This window comes from Brachyhypopomus gauderio, chromosome 19, assembly GCF_052324685.1.
Source record: "Brachyhypopomus gauderio isolate BG-103 chromosome 19, BGAUD_0.2, whole genome shotgun sequence".
NCBI classification, from domain to species: Eukaryota; Metazoa; Chordata; class Actinopteri; order Gymnotiformes; family Hypopomidae; genus Brachyhypopomus; species Brachyhypopomus gauderio.
Genome location: NC_135229.1, coordinates 662,501 through 685,471, shown reverse-complemented (window position 1 = coordinate 685,471; position 22,971 = coordinate 662,501). Strand labels below are relative to the sequence as shown.

Genomic DNA, 22,971 nt, shown 5'->3' with positions numbered 1-22,971 from the left:
TTTAAATGGGCCATAAGTGCAGAGTGTTCGTGCTGGTGGAATAGAGAGAGACGGTCCCTCTGCCCTCCACCCGGCCGGGGACACACCTCCACATTACTACACTTTACTACTGCCATTAGGTGCTATTGATTTTCCCAGTATTTTGTTGAGTTTTAAAGGAAAGGTTTTACTTACTGGACCTCAAGACAAGATGAGTTTTCGGAGGGGAAAATCTTGCCTCAGGTTAAGAATATCTACAATGTACACTCACTGACCAGTTTATTAGAAACACATATTCTCTGACTAAGCTAATAATTCCCTTTATTAGATACACATATCGTCCTCTTATGCTAATGAACCACTTTATAAGAAACACCTATCCTCTGCCTATGCTAATGAACCTATGCTAACGAACCACTTTATCAGAAACATCTATCCTCCACCTATACAAATGATCCACTTCATCAGAAACACCTATCATCTGCCTATGCTAATGACCCACTTTATTAGACACACCAACCCTCTACCTGTACTAACGGGCCACTTTATTAGGCACGGCTACCTTACGGGGACATTTGGTAGTTTTGCAGGTTCAGACTGTAGCCCGTTGAACTGTGCCTCCAGCTCCGCTCAGATCAGCTCGTTATCCCAGCACCATAGTCATCTGGACGTGTTGGGGTGGCAGACGGGTGAGCGAGCAGGAACAGAACTGTGTCCAGGGAGCAAGTGTATCCGGCGCTGCAGTGTAGCTGGACGTTTAACACTCATCAGTGCCCCAGCTGGGCAGAGACTGACACCTCAAAACATCCACGCAGCCACCCGACAGCAGCCTGACTAGCATGTCCTGACCACCAACTGTATGTACATACATGTGTTATATGAAGGATGCATGTAAAGTGTATGTAGAGGCATCAGTATATATTTCCCTTCATACTGCTTTGTTGAACATCCATGAAGAAGATATACGCATATTCATAACAAACATTCACACTTTCAGTAAATTGTGACTGAACTGCTTTAGTTTTTTTATAGATAGATCACTTTCTTAAAGAAACATGTTATATAGAAGCGTCCTGTAATCATAATCACAAACCTCACTTATCATTACATCTTTTTCATTAGATAAAAAAAAAAACTTTTTTCAAACATTAGACTCAACATTTTATACTGGAACTATGCACCCACTCAACTGTTGATTTGTTCTAAAATGTTAATGCCCAAAACTTTTAATATTTTCAAGAGTGGGTTCAGAATGTTGAGGTAGAGGAAAGTGTTCAGAGTGTGTTGGACAAGGAGCGTTGAAATGTGAAGCTTGGAGGAATAAGAAGAAGGATCTATGCACTAACCAGGATGGATCTCACCTTCAGGCAAAGGGTGACAGAGCAGACTCCACCAATCAAATGGAGCAGACTCGACTAATCAAACCAAGCAGACTCAACCAATCAAACCAAGCAGACTCAACCAATCAAACTGCAACTCTAGTCCAAATTCAAAGTTGGGTGTACTATAGATAGTCTGTAACAGACATGTCCATCAACAACACTGCAGATTAAACCTCTATATCAGGGCTGACCTACTTCACTCAAGGAGGCCAGTGACTCACTCTGCCAAACAGAGCCGACCTCTGTCCACATGGACGGCGGCCATGACACACAGAGCTACTCTCACTCATTTCAGCTCAGATCTGCCCTGGGGGCCCCAGACATTTCACTGGTCAACATTTGAACCTTATGAATGTAAATGTGTTTCAGTCTGTGCTAAAGTAGCTCGGGCTAAACGTAAGAAATTCAGGTAAGACCAGAACTGGATCTGACAGGTTTTGGAGATTGGGGCATGTCTTCAATCTTTTCAGGATTTAGTTTTTATTTTTTATATCAGCATTGAGCAGCTCGACCACTTTCATAAAACATCCCTGTACATATTCAGCATCAGTAAATGGCTTTTCATGTTTAATGAGCTCTGAGATGCTACAAATCTGGCATAAGGCATACTGTCAGATGATTTAATCATCTTATTTTCACTTATTTTGCTCCGTGTTAAGATTTACCTCAGCAATAGCAACCTGTCTCACAACTTGAGCATGAAACTTTTCTGCAAAAGTAGCATGGTTTCTTGTAAAATGTCTCTGAACATTCAACTTTTTGTTCGACAGTTTCTCATTAGAAAAGAAATATATCAGGAGGCCAGTTGAGGTGCACACCAATGTAAAGGAGAGTATCCATCCATCTCTTGATTCTGTGTTCATCTGTGTGAATCTTTCTCCTCTATGCCACTTTGTTAGCAAGCTAATTAACTAGGCTAGACTGTTGCCTTTCTTGTCACATGAATTAGTGTGTACGTCACCACCACTGCTGAGTTAATTAGACCTGACAAATTCCAGCATTTATGACTGTTCGGTGTTCAACTATTAGTGTTAGAATGCTTTGCAAGGCACTGTGGTAGTACTGATCATTTTATTCTGACCTAAAGTTCTAATTCTGCTATGGAGCAACAAGGGGGCCATAGAACAGCTGCATTTAACTCCAGAGTCACATGACGCTCACTCATGACCTCATGGCGCTCACTAATGACATCATGGCGCTCACTCATGACCTCATGGCGCTCACTCATGACCTCATGACACTCACTCATGATTCAGCTAACGATCACTCCCACATTTGTGCATTAGCCTTTTCACAGTCTGTACCTACAGACTCTCTACAGGACATTAGACTATAGGACGTAAGGATTTGAGGTGCAGTGTGCAAAATCAAACCATTTTACCAAAGGCCTTGAACTTCTCATTAGCAAACTGTGCACCATCCTCGCTAAGCACCTCACTTGGTATTCCATGCCATGAAAGTTCTGGCTTCATGGACTGTTTCACCGTTTTACTGTTCATCTTGTGAATTTCAGAGATATAGAGTATAAAGAATAGCAGTCTGAGACAATGAGGTAGTCCACCTTCATCACATAAAAAAGGTTCAGCTCCAGTTTTCTGGAACGGCCTGTCCACCGTCTGTCTGGTGCAAGGTGTTAGCGTCTGGAACTTCCTGCTTCGTTGTTGGTTAACACAAAATCCTTGTGCTTCCCGTTTACTGCTCAGCTCCCCGATGTTGGTGGCAAATCGTTTTTTTTTCACTCTTCCTTTATACATGACGTCGCCCACCAGTGTCAGCTCAGCCCACCAGTGTCAGCTCAGCCCACCAGTGTCAGCTCAGCCCACAGGTCCAGGTGTTCTGTCATGGCTGGTGAGCAGCCTAGTCTCACACTTGACAATCTGACCAGTTTCATTTGTTTCAGTTTGTTCATCAACGTGTCTTTTCTTGTCTCCAGTCAAACGACCTCCGTTTTTTAAAATCTGAATCTGATGATTCATTGTGCATGTCTGTCCAACCCTTTACATTTGGATAAACTGCGCAGGAATAAGTATCTGCTACATCAGCTCTGTTGGTGTTTGTAACGTTTGACTACGTCTCCTCCGTGAACACACCGAGTGATTTCTTGAATGAGGCAATCTGTGACTTGTCCATACACAAACTGGTGAAATCTTTCACGTGCTTAGGCTGTGCCGCTAAACTGTTTTCAATTTGAGCACAACAGGTTTCAGGGTTGGTCATGGACTGAGGTGCATATGTCACTGGGAATTTCTGCAGGAGAACTGCATCAATTCCACTGTAGCGATGCAGCCAATTAAATCTTAACTGGCCTTAATAGAACCTCAGAACTGTTTCTGTTGTCAGCGGGTTTAACAGCCTGTTCCATGTTACTTCACGTTCGGTACTTGTCTCTTGTCTTTTCTATTGCTCGTCCCAGCGGAGTGTCTCTGAGAGGTGAGGTATACGTTTCCTCATGTACCACCACTCGGTTGAATCTCTCGATCTCTTTTTCCACAGAAGTCTGGGCGTGTTTTCCACTGCCGAAATCTTTCAGGCCGGATGCCTTTATTGTTAATGTCTCCCAGTCACTCCCAACACACGTTTTGATTTGTTCTTTTCCTGTAGTTTCTCACACTCTTCCCAACCTGGCTGTCATCATGCTAATTCTTAGATCTTCCCCACACTATGACGTCGTCCACAGAAGTGCTTGCACGTCCCACATGCTGCCAGATCGTGCGAGTTGTTTTACGGTGCACTTCAGGTTCTGAGGCTGTGCCAAACGGAGCCTGAGCAACTTGTGCCTGCTGCTAAAAAGACTGTTGAACGTGGCTTTGAGCTGCCGTTACCTCATTTCGGCTTCCAGAAACTCCGAAGATGCATTTCGCTTGTTGAAATGTTTTGCATCTGTGAACTGTGACATTATTCCCTGGTAATTTGGAATGTTCTCTTGTATTGCTCTGTACACGTCTCTGGGATCGTCTGCTCCAGGGGTGCTCATTACGTCGATCGCGATCGACCGGTCGATCGCGAAGGAAGTGTCGGTCGATCGCGAAGGAATGTGCGTAGATCGCGTCACATAAAATAGTAGTAGATGAATCGCACATCTGCTCTGACGGTTGTATTTTGATTGACATTCACGGTAGCCAATCTGCAATCCACTCAACAAATTACGTTCGCCACCCCCCCCCCCCCGCTCAACAAATTACGTTCGCCGCCACCACGGTAGATCTTTCTGACTTGGTCATCTTATAAGTAGCTCGCAAGCTGAAAACTGTGAGCACCCCTGGTCTGCTCTATCACATTACTACAGAGCAAACCCAGTGCCCAGATGATTAGTCTGCTCTATCAAACTGCTCTATCACGCTCATGTTCCTCCTGGGCCTTGGGTTGGTTTTGAGGAGTGAATGGTACTTTTCTACATGGACACTGCTCAGTCACGTATTGGGTTGTAATTTCTCCACTTTTCTTAGACCATGTGAGAAATCTGAGCCTCTCAAATGTGTTATTTTGGATTGCAATATACATCAAACGTATCCATTACTGGTTTCATTTCATCCCCATTTTCCTCAAATTGAAAGTTGTGCAGAGCGTTGACGCCCAACACACGCAGGAATATAGTACAAGCTTCTCCCACAACTTCTATGATCTGCTTCAATTTCCATGACATTCAGTAGACATCTTTGCTTAGATCTTCTCCAGTTTTCAGCCATGTTACCCATGAGCTGTAGATTCTGTGGAAGCTGTCTTCTCCGCCTGTTCTTCTGTCAGCAGTTCGTAGTCTTCTCAAGTCTCCATTCCCTGGTAGACGCCTACTGATCCACCACTTCTCATACTGTGTCATGGTGTCATTTCCTGCACATTCTCCCTACAGGTTCTGGTCCACCGTGGATCAGAGAAGACGTGGTTTTATCAAACTAGTGTTCAGGTCACTCATCTAACTTAGCAACTATCTCTTGGGTCCAGTCATAGCTGCCACTACCAATCAGTGATATTCTCTTAACGAGACATTACTAATTACACCGGGGTTTAGTGTTATCGTAATCACTAACGTCACTTATCATTAAAGCTGCTTCTCGTCTGGAGAACAGGGATTCAATTACCCATCTGGGCAAGTGCACAATGTTCACCGTCTCACGTCTACTCACTGGTACACTACACTGACGAAACTTTGCAACGCAACTGAAAACCCCCAACATGCTCTAGATAAGACAAATTCACACATGTAGTGAAGCTCTAGAAAAGCCTTTCAGTATCTGACCCCAGCGGCGCACTGACAGCACAAACTGCCCCTCACGTCCCCCCCCAGCTGGCTGTGGGGGTAATAGAACAGGGACACCAACACCAAGCATTTCTATATTCCCCCTGCAGAAGCACATTTGATTCAGCTCATCAGCTAATTATCAAGCCTTCTTTGGCCGAATCAGGTCCAGCTGAGCAGAAAAAGCAGAAAAATTGTGCAGTGTATGAAACCCCAGCACACCAGGACAATAGTCCATTACTAGAGTCTATAGTCTATTACTAGAGTCCTGCAGTTTCTAGTCCTGGTGTAGGGAGCTGTGTGTGTGTGTGTGAAGCCCCTAGACCCACAGTTTAATAACATTCCTGCTCTCCCATGGACCCTAAACCCTAGATCCTAGCAGTAACCCCTAACCCTAAGACCCTAGACCCTGCGCCCTCTCACCTGTGTTTTTCCTGGCCTAACATAACAAACTCGCATGACGAGGGCTGTAGAATGACCTCACGAGCCGAGTCAGTTGTGTGAGATTGTGGGCGGGGCCAGGCTGGTCTGCTGGGGATGATTGAATCCAGAAGAGGACTGAAACACACTGTGCCAAACAAGCTTTCATTCTTTACGGCTCCCATTAGTTTTTTACGACTGCTAACATGCGTTTCCCAATACCCGAGACACATTTTCAAAACTCTAAACACAGCAACACATTTACCTCATACAAATAGCCAAATAGTTAATATCTTTTTCAAAAGCGCATTTTCTTAACTAAATACCAACTCTGCACTTCACAACGCAAACAAAGTTTTCTCTTTATACACCAACTTTGTTAAAACACAGCAAACCTGGTTCAGTATCCAATCATTCTTTCAAACACTAGCAGATTCTCTATTCGAGATTAACATAGTCAATCACTGCACAACCACTGTAAAAAAACTAACATTTAATGGCAATACAGAAACAGTATTACATGTAACAACAGCAAACAACAGACATTTTAAAATAACATTTGTTGTAACTGTTGTTTTCTTAGTCAGTTCATTTTTACTGTAATCTGCTTCATTTGGACGTGTGCATTTTTGGCAACATACTGTCTACACAATGAGTGATATTTACTATTAGGTACTATATGGAATGTAGATTAGACAAAAAAGGAGTTTTTTACTGTATTAGGGAATTTTACTGTATTAGGGACATTACTGTAAATTGTGGCCTAACCCAAAAAAATAATTACTGTAATTGTAAACTTAATTAGCCATGGTTCCATATGTGTAAAAATACACATATACAAAAAAAGCCACACAAGGGGGAAAACAGAATACAAAACTAAACAGTCTTGTTAGGTCTAATCTAAATGGTCTTCAGCAGTTGGCCACATGTTTTCATCCTCATCACATCTGATGTTGGTCCTTGCCATGGACCTGGGAAAGAAAAGCTTGGTATGCCTTTTTCACCCCTGGCAGTCTTCAGCTGAAATGTCTCTGCAGCCGGGATCCATTGCATGCAGCAGGGACATTTGGTCATGGGGCCGATGATCATACACCTTCCACCTCCAGACTGAAAAAAGTTCCTTAGTGGGGTTGAGGAAAGGCGAGATGGGCGGGAGGAAAAGGGACATCACTCTTGGATGGTCTATAAACCAGTTTGTGATGACATGAGAATGACAAAATGCTACATCGTCCCATCACAAATGTCCTCGTGTTTCCTCCCACCTGTTCCCTTTCTGCTTCTGGAACCAGTTGTTGGTAGAGTTCATTCAAAAACGAAAGAAGGAGGTCACTGTTATAGGGACCAATCTGGCATTTGTGAAGGACCAAACCAGCACTTGAGATTGCAGGACAAATTGTTATATTTGCTCCTCTCTGACCCGCTACATTACTGTACTTCATTTTATTTCATTGATCTATATGTGCAAAAAATGTGTATTACAGTAGGCCTAATATCTTTTCAGCTGCCTTTGTTATTGCAGAACTTTGTATTTTATGGTTTTCATTTTTGACATGCTGTGTGCAAACATTTGTAAATAATACAAAAATGATCCAGAATTTTGTTATTGGATAACCTTGTGTGTATAGAAAATGTAAGCATTGTAGAAACATGTTAAATGACTGCATTTTATACAAAAGCAACATGAATTGTACTAATTGTATAAACACTGAAGACTGATGTTGTGTTCACTGTGTTTAGAGTTTTGAAAATGTGACTACAGATTGGACAAACGGATGTTAGCAGTCGTAGAAAACTGTAAATGACCTTTGTGGAGCAGTCGGGCTACTGCGGCGCTCCAGAGACACGGAGCACGTGTAGCACAGCAGAGCCGTGGCACGCTGCCCGCTACACGCTTAGCTGACACAGCCCGCCAGCCCTTCCTAGCAGACTTAATTGGTTCCGGTAGCGCTGGTGGCTAGGCTAACATGGTTATGCAGCACCCTGATTGGTTCCAGTAGCAGCGGTGGGCGGTTTAACGTGGTTATGTGGCACTCTGATTGGTTACGGTGGTGCTGGTATGAGTGTTTGTGAGGGCAAGCAGAACACGGAGCAGCTCGAATGAAGATAATGACCAGAGGCTTATTTACGTGTGTGTGTGTGTGTGTGTGTGTGTGTGAGACACACTGAAGGTCATAGAAAATCCACATTTACTATTTAGATCTCAAACTTGTTTTGAATTCAAACAATTAACAATATTTATTTTCTTTGCAGATGGCCCTATACTGGCATATCTATACAACAGTGGGAACAAAAATTAAATCCCCTTCCGTTATAAATTACTCTACCCAGAGATTAAAATCTCATTCATGAGAAAATCTCATTTAAGATATGCTTAGACAGGAAGTGAAAACTGAGATACTGTACGTGCAACCTTTTACGCATGCTCACCTTAAGAAACATGTTGAATAAAGACCTCACAGCTGGTCATAACGGGATCACTGCGGATAGCTATTAGGAAACGGCCTTTCAACTAATCTTAGTGATTAAATTAGAAAAACACCACAGCCTGCTGCTCACATCAGCTGACCACATTACACCCTTCACATCGTGCTGAGAACCTCCGTTTCCGGGCCGCAGTATCACCTGATTACGTGCCGCTCCCAGAGTGCAGTCAGTCCTTTCAAAAACAAGACAAGTTATTTTCTTCCATAAATCAGATAACTACACAGGCTCGGTGACGCTGTGTTCCTGTCAGCTCTGGCACCACAGGCCTGTTCTGGTGTTGGTACAGAAAAGCACTAATCAAATGCACTGCGCTCTACTCTGCGGTGAAAGTGCACAGCGTCTAGAGGCGCTTATGGGACTGGAGAGGCCTGCAATCACACTGAGGCAGCTGGGGACGCACCACTCTGGACTACACTCCACAGGAGAAAGTGGGTCTAATTATCTTGCAGTGCATAAATTGAACAATTTTCTTTTGAATAAATAATTAAAGACTTGCTTGTTTCTCGTTCTCATGTTCAGTGTGAGACCAGACTGCAGGATCCAGGGTGATGTTTGTGTTTTTGTTTACATTTGCAGGATTTGGCCGACACTCATTTACACTCCGTAGCTCGTACACAGAACCACTTACACGCATGTGCTGCTCACTTACATATGTGGCACATGTCTGTTTCCATAATAATAGATCATCTTTAAAAAACTTGAGCAGGCATCAGTAATGCGTTTTTGCCTTACTCAGCACTAACAGAGCGCTCTTACAAGACTCTCCTGCATCGGTGGGTTTGGAAGTTGAAACCAACAACTGCTTTGACTGACAATTCCAGCTCCGCTTCGCCAGAGGCATCAACACGGGTGAAAATGACACTGTGCAGTACACACAAGCCCTAGACGCGTCTGCCTGCTGCTTGTACACTTCACCAGTTGTTTTTTAAAATGCAGCATTTGATGTTTTATCAAGTAATACGGAGCAGCAAAATGACAGAGACAAAAAACCCAGTATGAGCAATAAAGCTGTGATGCTCTGAGGAGAGACACCCATGAAGGTGATGTTCTGTGGAGAGAGACACCCATGAAGGTGATGTTCTGTGGAGAGAGACGTCCATGACGGTGATGTTCTGTGGAGAGAGACCCATGACGGTGATGTTCTGTGGAGAGAGACGTCCATGACGGTGATGTTCTGTGGAGAGAGACGTCCATGACGGTGATGTTCTGTGGAGAGACGTCCATGACGGTGATGTTCTGAGAGACGTCCATGACGGTGATGTTCTGAGAGACGTCCATGACGGTGATGTTCTGAGAGACGTTCATGATTTTACTGAGGTGGAGTTACATTGGTAATTGTTGCATGACCGCTATGCCATAACAACAAATGTGAGGTCGCAGACAACCGAAGGAAAAAAAAAAGATTTGGATGAGAGTAAATATGGACGAAGGGTGAGGTCTCCTCATGCTCAGATTAGGATCTTACTAAAACTGATGGATTTCTAGCTTCATCAGATCAATATCTTTTCATGTCAAAATCGATATACAGTAAGGGTGTGCAGGTACCTTCAGAGAAGACCAGCTCAAACTCCTAGTGCATATTCATCCTCTGAGCTTATTCCCTGATGGAAGGTTTTTTGCAGTGACTGGTTCTGAAATTCTCCCTATGCCACTAATGTACTCCTGGAAATGACTCTCATACACTGACTGTGATTTTCTGTTTGACTTTATATGTTGATATGTCATATTTGACATTCATATGACTATGTTAACTCAGAGACCAAAAGTCCTGGGCAGAGAAGCTTGATATTAACAGAATAACTCAACTCTATCTCAGTAAAGCCTGTCTGAAACTAGTGACACTGGTGAAATTAGCCTGTCTGAAACTAGTAACACTAGTGAAACTAGTCTGTCTGAAACTAGTAACACTAGTGAAACTAGTCTGTCTGAATCTAGTGACACTTTCAAACACAAGCAACACAAAACTTCACAATGCACAACATTCACATCTGGTTCACTACATCACCACTCTGGGAACTCCATGAAGTGACCAGGTCTCTCTGACTGTTACTGGAGGTTATTACATACTCAAGAGCACACACACACACACACACACACACACACACACACACACACACACACACACACACACACACACACGCGCGCACACGCACACGCAGGTTAATATGGATGCACATTGACCAAAAAATACAGTAATGAATAATTCAACTTGTAGCAGAAAGAGCTGACATAGTGAAAGTGTGTGAGTGTGGTGATGAGCTCTGTTATCTATATGAGTGAGTCAGAATCAGCTCCAAACACCCAGTTCACACGGGGCCCTTGGGAACAACCTGCAGTGTACAGAACAGTTCCTTCCAACAACCCCTTCTTATCGATCAGCCCATGCCCACTTGATTACAAAATTAACATGCTCTTCACTTCTGAAGAAACAATTCTGGACAAATAAATCCAGAATTTTGTAAAAACTTTGCAGATTCAGACATTTCACAGAACAATTCCTCCCTCATTCAAGGAGATGGAGCTTCTGATGGATGTAGGTATACCACACACAACCTGATGGATGTAGGTATACCACACACAACCTGATGGGTGCAGGTATACCACACACAACCTGATGGGTGTAGGTATACCACACACAACCTGATGGGTGTAGGTATACCACACACAACCTGATGGGTGTAGGTATACCACAAACAACCTGATGGGTGTAGGTATACCACACACAACCTGATGGATGTAGGTATACCACACACAACCTGATGGATGTAGGTATACCACACACAATCTGATGGATGTAGGTATACCACACACAACCTGATGGATGTAGGTATACCACACACAACCTGATGAGTGTCCCAAATTACTGGATGAACCACCACTGCATATAATCTGTGCTAACCACTCATACGTGGTTGCCTTTACAGGAAATAATAAAATATTCAGTGCATTTCTGCATTTCTTGTTCTGTTACGTGACCAACATGCCATTTTTAAGGATCCTTTTAATATGACCAAAAAAATGCAGTTGACAGGAAGTAGGGGTATAACAGGAAGTAGGGATATAACCTTCAATCATCCAATAACTACCACACACATTCAATATTTAATTATAGCAAATTTATGGATAGAATCTGTAAATAGTAATAAGATACAATGTCCTTATAATCTTATACGTTTCCAAGTTATTTTTTCATAAAACAAATAATAATAATAACAACAAATGTGTGTTTGTTTCATGAAATTTAAACAAAAATTTACGGTTATCTTCCATGTTAAAATTGTTCAAATATAACACTTCACAAAAATAACTGATGATTTATTGAAAGGTATTAGAGTTCAGCTACACTCACCAATCAACTATTAAGATATTAATGAGACAAGACAGTAGATCCATTGAAGCATTAATTGTCCTTGGACTGCACTTTGACTGTGGATATGGAACCGCTACAGTGATGTGATGAGGCAGCCTTTGATTTGCATGAATTAGCACTGAGTAGACACCTTTGTAGGGCACTTCAACTGAGGGGATGCCTTTTAGGGTTTTTTCTATTGAGGGCACACCTTTTAGGGTTTTTCTATTGAGGGCACACCTTCATAGGGCACTTCTATTGAGGGGACACCTCCGTAGGGCATTTCTAATGAGGATACACCTCCGTAGGAGAATGTAATGAGGGGTGCTTTTTAGGGAGCTTCTGCTGAGGGTGCCTTCACAGGGCACTTCTGCTGAGGCTACAGCCCAAGAATGAGTGATAGTCTCTCAGCTCCAAATGTACTCTTATCGATCGGGACCACTTCCTTTCCTTGCTTACCAAGGGTTCTTGGCCTTCGTAGAAGGGTATAAAAATAAGGTGCTATAAAAGTCTGTCTTATAAAAATATCTCTCTCTCTCTCTGTCTCGCTCTCTCTCTTGCTCCTTATCTATCCATCTGTGACTTCCATTCCATATCTGGAGTAGAGACGGCAGACGTGGAAAAACGGCAGGAGTCCGAACATAGAGGATAAGTCACGTTTTCTGTCATGACTTCTAGAAAACGTCCTGTAAGGATTAAGTCATTTTAAAGGACAGTTTTTACATTTATGTACTGTGACTCCACTAATCCCAAAGGTAAAATGTCACTATTGGTTCCAGACCTTCACTTCAATGATTGAGTAATTTTCATAGCTAAGCAAGATTACTCATATGTGCACAGCTGCAGAAATGATCAAACACTGTATCAGTAACACATGCGAGATGATGCACACAGAAGATAATTGCATAGAGGGAGTATATCAGAAATAATGTTTCCCACTCCATAAGGCCTGAGCAATGCCAGCACTAATTGTCCATATTTCAGTGACAGCTTAGCTCCCAGCACACCTGTGGCAGGTACTCAGGAACCAGGCTGCTTGACTCGGTGTGTTGGGAGTAAAATATGGATCCCTGGGAAAATTGTAGGAAAATTCCAAACTACTGTATCCATTCAAATTAGGCTTCTGGCAACACTGAGCCATCTGTGCCTTTGCAATACAGTGGATGTGTTTACAACGAAGCTGTCATCTTTCTCACAATACAGTGTTAGATGTTAATGTAGCCATAACAACTAGCATAGCAAGGGATTAGGAGATTAAATCTGGAGCAGGGTGTTAAAGAGGTGTGTTGAATTTGTACATGTTCTGATTTGTAAATTGCTTTCTGAATTGCAGTATGACACCAGAGTTGTAAGATGTGAAGAAGGCAAATGTCAGAATTAGTAACACTGAGTGACACTGAGTAAAGCTATTAGGGTTAACTCACTGCACACAACTCCAACAAAATGGAAGATCAGTAACTAATGACCAAGTATGTCACTGCAATCCTGTGGAGAAGTTCAAATCATAGGAACCTCACTGGAGATTTCGTTTCAGAAATAAGCCTCAACAGAATCTGGAGAGGATTAGAGACACGGTTACACTTGGAGACAGCAAGACCATCTAGGTACCCTTAGAATAACCAGAGCAGGCCACTTCAATGTCATGGTAATGAAGAGAGAGGAGCCAACTGTGAAGAACCTGAGGCCATTATTATAGCATCAAATGTTGAATTTTGTAGATCTTCTTGATATTTAATTCAGGTTCCAAGGAAAGAGCACGAGCTTGCAGTGTGTGATTAAAAACCTTATTACCAGGTTTTTATAATGTGGCACCAACATTGTACCAGACTGCATGACTGCTCCAAACTAATGAGGCCAGACCCACAGAGACTCGGTATCTGGACACGTAACCAACAGGAGGAGATGCTCGCATGCGGTCCTCATCGCCCTGACTCTTCAACACTACTACCGTTGAATCATCACACCAGCAGAAATCGTAGGAAGCCAGCCACACAAAAAAGACACGACCAGACAAAGCAGTAACCGAGTGCTTCGCTAGCGTGAGAAGCGGTTCCAGGAAACGGATTCGTTGTCGGCTCAAGGGGGAGAAGCAAGCGGCTGCCAAAAGATCACCGTCTGGGCTCCTGGGAGCCAACATGCACCAGAAGCTTCACCACTGGAGATACTAACCTGTGCTGAAACAACAGTAATTCTCACAGGAAATAATGACATCTGCTCCACAGTCAGTCTACATTCTGGTGAGTCAGCCAAAGCCCAGAAGGTCTCTACTGGGGCTCCATGTGGATGAAGAGCTCATTACTGACTAAAACAAAATCAGTAAGCAGCTTCTGACAGCACAGGGAGGTTACATTAACACCGTAGATGAATGAAGGTGGCTTGCATTAAGAGTACATTAGCAATGGCTGAAGTTTGGGTGAAAGATGACATCTTTAAATCCTCACATCTCTTTCCTGTTTATACTTCCTCACTTTCCTGCGGCACCGATCTCCATCTCCTCTTGCTTTCTATTCGTTTTGTTTTTCACTCCATCTTCAGTAGGAGACGCCAGCTTCTCAACTACTGAAGCCACACAGAACTCAGCCCAAAACTCACTTGAGTCCTGCAGCTTCCAAAATGTTATAACTCTAATCCATGTATACAGTGCATATATATTCACCTCTAAACCTTACGTAGAGAGAATATTCAGGACTTGCTGATGAAGGGGCTGAATGAAGGTGCTCTTACATCACAACAGTAGAAGGTGACTGGATGAAGGGTGACATCCTCTATATATTGACACCTATATATTGACTATCAGAGGCTTTGGCTCAAACAGATTCAGGAAAACAGACAACACCTTCACAACCAATCAACCTCAAATCTTCACAACCAATCAATCTCAATCCTTCACAACCAATCAACCTCAATCCTTCACAACCAATCAACCTCAAATCCTTCACAACCAATCAACCTCAAATCCTTCACAACCAATCAACCTCAGTTCTTCATTATCTTTCTACCTCAGTCATTCACAACCCATCAACCTCAATCCTTCAAGTTTAACCCCTCATGGCCTTTTTAACCATTAATGTGTTCATACAGCCCCTCTTCCATACTGGTTACCTTATACAATTATGGGGTTGTGTGTTTGTCTAATTAAAGCATTTTCATCAAAATATGCATCAAGCATAAAAACATCTTTCTGAGAAACATTTTTACTGCATATCTGTAGCACGAGTCCAACTGTCACCACTGAGTAAAAGTATACGATTCACGTAAAAAAAAACCGTAGTCAGAATCAGAGCTGTCAAACAAATCAGAATTTTTTCTGATTTTTTCTGACTGTTTATGGCATAATCAGTGTATTTCATCATGCCTTCAGTACTGGCTCATTCCCAGAAGATCATACTGATACAGGTAATATCAAACAGGTTGAATTAGTAAATCACACAGTGTTCATTAACACCTGAGGGATAATGTAAAATAGATTACCGCTAATTTGCAACTTGAGGTAAAAAGGCAATTGTCCGATGTGGTTCGTTCAGACAGCGCATCGTCAACAAGACAAACCCACAGAAACATAAAAATGTGTATAATACATGTGTGAGTGTGTGAGAAAGAGAGGGAGAATGTGTATGTGTTACACATTATCTTTAAAAACAGCATAAATTCCTTTGGTGTTAAAACAGGCGGGATTCCCCAGCACACCACGGGCTTATTAGCATCTTCTGTAACAACTGATAGCAGTGAAAGCGGCTCAGACAGAGGAAGGACACCGAGAGCGAGAGTGATGTTCTTACCATACATATTGTTGCTCTGGGCACACGCTGCAAAAAGCATCACGGCAACAAACGTGGACGCTGGGAGTGACGGGAACGCCATGTTGACTCCTGCACGCTCTCTCATCTGTCTGTGTGTCGTTTGTTGAGATGAAACCTCGCAAAGCTTGAAGATGTGATTATCACTTAGGCACTACCTATACAGACAGGAGAGAAAACACACACACTCATTAGAAACATCCGCCTGCTGGTTGGTTGACGCACACTTCCATGAACTCTCACATGCACATTTTGCTATATTCATACACTGCCTCTGAGCTTCTATCGATCTGCTTCTGTAATTCACTGTGTATGAGGTGATGCTGGGATCGAATCACTGTGCAGCAAACAGAGCCTATGCCACAATGAATGACACAGAAAGCTGTGACATTGACAGGCTGCTTTTCTATTGGTTAATGCCCATCATTTAACCTAAAATTGCATCCAGACTTTAAACTTATCCGTTAACCGTTTGATGTCAAAGTACAGGACTGATCTCTGTAGCATGAGGCTTTTTGTTGCATGTGTTTCAAATTCCAACAAAGGCATTCTAGAATGTATTATTGTGCTATGATGTCATAATGTCAAGTGTAGTATTTGGATTTCCAACAAAGGCATTCTAGAATGTGATTGTGCTCTGATGTCACAAGTGTCAAGCACTTAAGAGCTGAATTAAACAGAAATAATTTCCCATACATTATACTTAGATGTTAAATAGAGGAATAAACTTATAATAATAAAATAAAATAATAAAATAGCAATAAACTTTAAAAATAAAAATTTAAGTTGTCAATTTGCTAAGTTTGAGCTAGCAAATTTACCAGGTCCTTTGCAAGTTCAATAGTGCTTTTCAATGAGTTCTCAGAAGAACAACCAGTATCAGGATCAGTATGTTTAAATCAGAATTTTGTTTCCCACCACACATGCACAAGACTGCCTATTTTAATGCTACAAAATTGGATTAGATCATATTCAGATGATTATTCAACAAAGCAGTTTGAGAAAATTAAATGACCCAAGATTGAAATCCTGAAATTATCTCATTAGTTTATTTAATGGAATTAATTAATTTACTATCTAACCTTCCAAAATGAGCAAAACATACAAAATATCCACATATGTAAAACATGAGTTAATTATATTGCCATTAATCCTCATCTGTTTGCTTAACTTCTGCATCATGTAAACATCCAAGACTGAATATTATAAACCTACAATTAAAAGAAATCATGATGTATTTTAAAAGTGATTTCATTATCTACCGTGAGATATTACTAGAGAGATAATGCTAGAGACACAGTACTAGAGAGATTATACTAGAGAGATAATGCTAGAGACACAGTACTAGAGAGATTATACTAGAGAGATAATGCTAGAGACACAGTACTAGAGAGATTATACTATAGAGAGAATACTAGAGACACAGTACTAGAGATTATACTATAGAGAGAATACTAGAGACACAGTACTAGAGAGATTATACTATAGAGAAAATACTAAAGATACAGTGCTACAGAGACAAGAGAAACAACACTAGAGACACCATACTAGAGAGACAATACTAGAGAGTGAGAACTAGAAAGATAATATTAGAGGCACAAAACTAGAGACAATACTAGAGACACAGTATCAGGGAGATAATACTAGAATCACAGTACTAGAGAGACAATACTAGAGACAGTACTATATTTCATTGTGCTAGTTCAGCATCAGTATGTGGTTAGCTAAGGCATACAGTAGCTAATGATAACACCTTACCTTACTTGTTTATAACAGAAGCAACATTTGAATTCCTAGTGTTGAATTAGCACTTGCAGTTTTGGCAGTCATATCCATGTGCAGTTGAAACTGCATTTAATCTTTATAAATTACTGAGTTCTGGATTCCTCTTTTGAACGTGTTGCTACTGTAGGTTGAGTATGCTGTTGTCACATGGTCTTCAGAGGCCCACAGGACCTCTGTGCGTGTCCAGAAGGAAGCCAGCTCTTACATTTTCTTGAGTGCTCCAACTATTTTTCAAATTTAATTTTCTAAATTGTGTTTGGCTTGAAAGAGGCAGCTGGATGTTTTATATGTTTTTTGAAGAAATGAATTAATGTGTTACTTTAAATTGGCAAGTTTTAAATATATGAAACATACAATTCCCATAACAAATGTATTATATTGACAATATGCTGGAAATAAATTCAGTTTGATTTCAATATCATTTTTTAAATCTTAATAATTCTGATATTTTTATCTGTTCACACAACGACAGGGCTTTTCTGATAAGAGCTAATCATCAGTGTAGACTACACCTAATATAGTCTGAGTGTCCGTCTATCTACGGTGTGTTGTCACGTTAAACTGATGACTTGTTTATGAGACTCTCCCAGTTCTCCAGGTGTGACACTGATTGATGAACAAGACACAGAGGCGGCGCTCTGGAGAAATGGCCAACAACCGCACAAGAAAACACAACAAACCGAACAACAAAACACAACAAACCGAACAACTGCCCAACAAAAACTTCTATCAGCGGTTCAGACGCAGCTCAGTTGTCCGCTAAAGCTGGGCGTACACTGTGCGATTTTTGGCCCATTTTCAGCCGATTTTTCACTCGTGCGACTATTTTTCGATCGGGCCGAGTTTCGGCTCAATCGCGTGTCGTGCATCGTATAGTTTACACAGGTAAACGAGGAGCGATTCACACCTCACGACCAACTCCCGATCAGAAATCGCGGCGTCGCAAGAATATCAAACATGTTTGAAATTCAAATCGCTCCTCGTGAGATCGCATGAGAGCGTCGGGTCGTATAGTGTGAGTATGTGAATCGTGAGCTGTGAACTTTTAAACCCTGCGATTTAGTCGTACAGTTTGAGCTGGAGCTGAGTACACGATTTAAAATATCGTACAGTGTACGCCCAGCTTAACCCAGAGACTCCGCTCCGACAGCAGTCTGACGGTGAACGGCTACCGGGACGGCTGAGAACGGGGATGGCGGAAACTTCTCTCTCGGCGCGTGAGCGGGCGGACACCTCTCCGTCTCCCGCTCCGCCCGCTGCACGCGCAGTAGGAAGTGCACCTGTCGCCACCGAGAACTCGGCGCGCGCGGCCTCGCGCGACAGCGGGCAGACCGACACAGAGACACGGACGCACTCACATAATAGTATAGTCGGGTCACACAGCGGCAGAGGAACGAACACACACACGCTGCCTGCTGTAGTGTCTCTATACGACCCAGACCCGCCCGTGAGGTTCTCCTTTCCCTCCTCGCTTCTTCTCATTCCTACTCCTGCATCTCTCTCTCCTGCATCCCTCTCTCCCGCACGCGCTGTCGGGGCTACCGGGCCACCCCGCCGAAAGGCGGAAAACAGAGGCAGGTGTGCACAGCGCGAGCTCGCTGAATGCAGGAGGAGATGCTGGTCCACCTCTCGGGGGGAGGAGAGGAGTGGAGGGGGGGGGGGGGCACCTGCCCGGGAACCGCGCGCTCAACCACCCACCCGGCCTCGCGGCTCCTAATCACGGGTCCGAGTACCGTTTGTGTTGTTGTTGTGTTGTTGTTGTTGTCTAGTTGTTGTTGTGATGTTTGTGTGTCCGAGAGGACCCGTGCATTCCACAACACGAGCGCGTGCCCGTATGTACAACCTGCAGGTGTCTTATTTCACATAATGGAAGGACGCCGGCAATAATCATATACCTGTGTGTGTGTGTGTGTGTGTGTGTGTGTGTGTGTGTGTGTGCGCGAGGGAGAGGGAGCGTATGTTTGTGCTCGGAGAGAAAGAGTAGCTTACATACACACCGAGATCTTCTCCTGAAGCTCGGTCGCTGTGTTTTGGTTCGTCTATCTGGCTGTCGCAGCTCGTGCTAAGGTCCGACCGGATCTCCCCGTTTACCGGATCTCTCCGTTTACCGGATCTCCCCGTGTTTGCTCTCGCTTCCCTCGGCTGGCTCCTTGCGTCTTGTTTTTCTAGTCTTTTTCCTCTCTCCACGGCTACCGTTCACTGCAGCAAAAACAGTCGGACTGAAAGACAGCAGAGAGAGGGAGGAGGGGAGAGGGAGGGGTCTGGCGCGAGCTGCAGGGGGAGGGGTGGGGATTTTAATACGATTTGGCCCGTACCATTCGAATAACAGGACCAGCACATAGCCTGGGAGAGAGAGAGAGAGAGAGAGAGAGAGAGAGAGAGAGAGAGAGAGAGAGAGAGAGAGAGGGGAAAGAGAGAGAGAGAGGGGGGGGGAAAGAGAGAGAGTCTCATCATTTGAAAATAATGAAAATTATTATTATTGTTTATTATTATTCCTGTTATTGTTGTTATTGTTGGTATCATATAGTGTGTTTAGGGCGCTAGTGCGCTGGGCGCGTGAGGTGTGGTCTATGATACAGTCCCAGTGGACCCTAGAGACTGTGGGGCTGTTCGGGAGAGGGGAGGAGAGAGGGGTGGAGAGAAGAGGAGAGGGGAGGAGAGGAGGAGAGAAGAAGAGAGGGGATGAGAGGGGAGGAGAGGGGCGGGGTGGAGAGAAGAAGAGAGGGGATGAGAGGGGAGGGAGCGAGCTGTGAACCGCGGGAGGATTAAAGATTAGTTTTGCAGGCGGATTACCTGCTGTATGGTGCCGGGTTAAATGTGGACTGGCCGTGAGGCGGAGAGCCAACAGAGCCGCGTACCTGTCCGGGTGTTGACATAACCTACACGACCCGGAACTGGGACACGGGCCACCTGATCCCAAACCCACGCACCTCCTCGCCTAACAGCCTGTTTGTACCCCGGTTCCGTCTGCACGGGCCTCTAGTTGCCGTTGAATTTCATACAACTTACTGAGTTGTGCATCAGAACCAGCCCCGGGGCTCAACGCATTTTACGCAACAAACGAGCCATGTAAGAGATTAGATAGAAGAAAACGGATAAGCGAAGTAATCTTCCTCAAGTCACGCATTAATCTTACTGCGAGAACAAATAAAAGAGGATGTGATGGGGGGAGTGTTGCGTTATCATCTACCTTAGTTCATGCGTGCCACTCAGTGCCTCGCGCTCCGTTATCAGTACGAACACACCGTGATTACATCTACCGGAGCCGGTACTACCGGAGCTGTTCCGGTACCTTCCGAGGGGGTCGCTTACGTCCTTCAGCATGGCAGTGGTTCAGTAGTTCAGTGGTTCAGTGGTTCAGTAGTTCAGTAGTTCAGTGGTTCAGTGGTTCAGTAGTTCAGTAGTTCAGTGGTTCAGTGGTTCAGTAGTTCAGTGGTTCAGTAGTTCAGTGGTTCAGTAGTTCAGTAGTTCAGTGGTTCAGTAGTTCAGTAGTTCAGTAGTTCAGTGGTTCAATGGTTCTGCCTCAGGTTACTCCACAATTCAGATGTGTTCCGTGTGGTTATGCTTGTTTAGATACTATAATTAAAAAGCATGTTTTAAAAACTTTATTTTCAAATAATTGTATTACACAAAATAAACAAACTAGCATATAATCCTAAAAAAAAAACAATGTTTATTTATTTTGTTTTATTTATTTATTTAGAGACATGCTGACGTCATCCTCCGCAGCGCTGTGCTTGTCCACGCGCTCTCGTGCGCCACCTGCGCAGCTCTGTCCTCGTGCGTCTGTGGCTCGTGCGCTAAAAAACCTAATCTGACTCTCTGGAGCGGAGGAACGACAGAGAAAAGGCTCGGTTATCAGTCTGAAGGATTCTAGCGAATCCGAGGTCACTCATAATTGCATCAGATTGACATCACATTGAGTTCCGGTGGTTTTCACTTCCCATCAAATCCAGAGACTTCCAACGTGAGAGAGAGACAGGGAGAGAGAGAGAGAGACAGACAGAGAGAGAGAGAGAGAGAGAGAGAGAGAGAGGCGGACGAGTTAAGCGACATCCCATTGAATAGCAAAACTGTACAGTAGTGGATAAACGAAAGGACGAATAGTGGATTATTAAACGGTTATTCTTCCTAATACACATGCGCGGTGATTAAAGTGAACAGAGCAAGACAATGTAGGTAGACCTTAATTTTAAGCGAGCGGTAACGCGAATGAGCTACACGTGTACTCGTAGACTTTGTGCACACTTTGTGATCGTGTATTTACAAAAGCAAAACATTCCGTCAAGTTTCCCGGACTTTTGTTTTAATGTTGCATTAGAGCAGAAGCGTCTGTTTCTCCATTTATATGGAGCATTTAACCCTTTAAATGCGCTGCGCTAGAGGTGCACGTTACATCTCTGGGTCGTGTAGAAATTGATTTTTAGAGGTTGCTGTTTTATACTCGGATGTTAATTTGACGCGTATGTTGTACAGTTTATTACCTGCCAGAATCGACTAAATTTTTCACTATTTTTTTCACTGATTTTTTTTTTTTTTTTGCTAAATTCTTGAAGCTTAGTAAAGTTAATTTGGGGGGAGGGGGGTGTCAGATAGGACGGACAGCAGTTGATTGACAGCAGTCGCTTCACGAGCTCACATATAAGGCGACCCTCTCCATCTCCAACAGAGAACCAATCACTGCCTCCTCTGAACAAAAATCAATAGGACACTGATGCGCTCTCGTTCCGTTAGACACCCCCCCCCCCCACTGTCTCTCTCTCCCTCGACCCGTCGTCTCTGCATACAGTTCGACTTTTTTGTAAGTTAATTTTGTAATTAATTAATCTTAGTAGAGCTCTTTTGGTACGAGTTCGCAGCAAAGGAATTTTTTAGCTAAACGGGAGCAGGCAAAGCGTTAGACGTTCGCGCGCGCTGCTCCCGGGAATACATTTCTGCAAAATGACTAAATTATGCCCCGCTCCGTTGGGTAGCATCTTTTTCATACTCATGTGTCATAAAAAGCCAACACGAGATAGGATAAATATAAATATACGGCGAGCTTCGTGTGGAATTCAAACAGAGTTAAATAAAAATGTAATATCAAACATATATAAATTTTTTCAGGGTAACCTATTTGCCGTCCATCAAAATCACGTTAAAAAACGCAGCCCTCACACCCGTGAAGCACGCATGCGGACGCATCTCTGCCGGGACTCGAACCCGGAGCCTCTGGATTAGAAGTCCAGCGCGCTATTCCATTGCGCCACAGAGACCGAGCCACCTGACTCGTCCTAGCGCGAGCTCATGTACTGAATCCGTATCCGCATCCCTCGCAACCGGCAGCATCAGGACCAGTGAGCGGCCGGGCCTGTAGTTCCAGGAGCTGACGCTAGAGGGCGCGCACCACAACTTACAACAAGACGCAATGGCGGACTAGAAACGCACAGGAAAATAATTACTAGAACGATAGCACATATTTCTATATTTAATTCATTTCATTTGCCAATACAGCAAGTATACGTTTCCCAAAATACTACATATGTTAATCTCACGTGATTT

At 43.4% G+C, this 22,971-nt stretch overlaps 1 protein-coding gene and 1 non-coding gene across 8 annotated transcripts in view; both read right to left on the bottom strand.

Annotated features, from left to right (window-relative positions):
- Positions 1-19,668, bottom strand: part of cadm3 (cell adhesion molecule 3) — an 81,224-nt gene extending 61,556 nt beyond the window's left edge. For 3 of the 7 annotated variants that reach the window (XM_076981603.1, XM_076981609.1, XM_076981608.1), the window contains exons 1-2: positions 19,420-19,668; positions 15,628-15,803 (exon numbers count right to left, since the gene is read on the bottom strand). In XM_076981603.1, the coding sequence (XP_076837718.1) occupies positions 15,628-15,733 (106 nt within the window). In that variant the 5' untranslated portion in view covers positions 15,734-15,803; positions 19,420-19,668. Of the gene's footprint in view, positions 1-15,627; positions 15,804-17,403; positions 17,561-18,788; positions 18,806-19,419 lie in introns of those variants that run through there. The other 4 variants (XM_076981604.1, XM_076981605.1, XM_076981607.1 and 1 more) reach the window with 4 other exon arrangements.
- Positions 19,669-22,611: 2,943 nt separating this feature from the next.
- Positions 22,612-22,685, bottom strand: trnar-ucu (transfer RNA arginine (anticodon UCU)). Its single transcript has one exon. It is a non-coding gene; the product is annotated as a tRNA-Arg (tRNA).
- Positions 22,686-22,971: the final 286 nt, after the last annotated feature.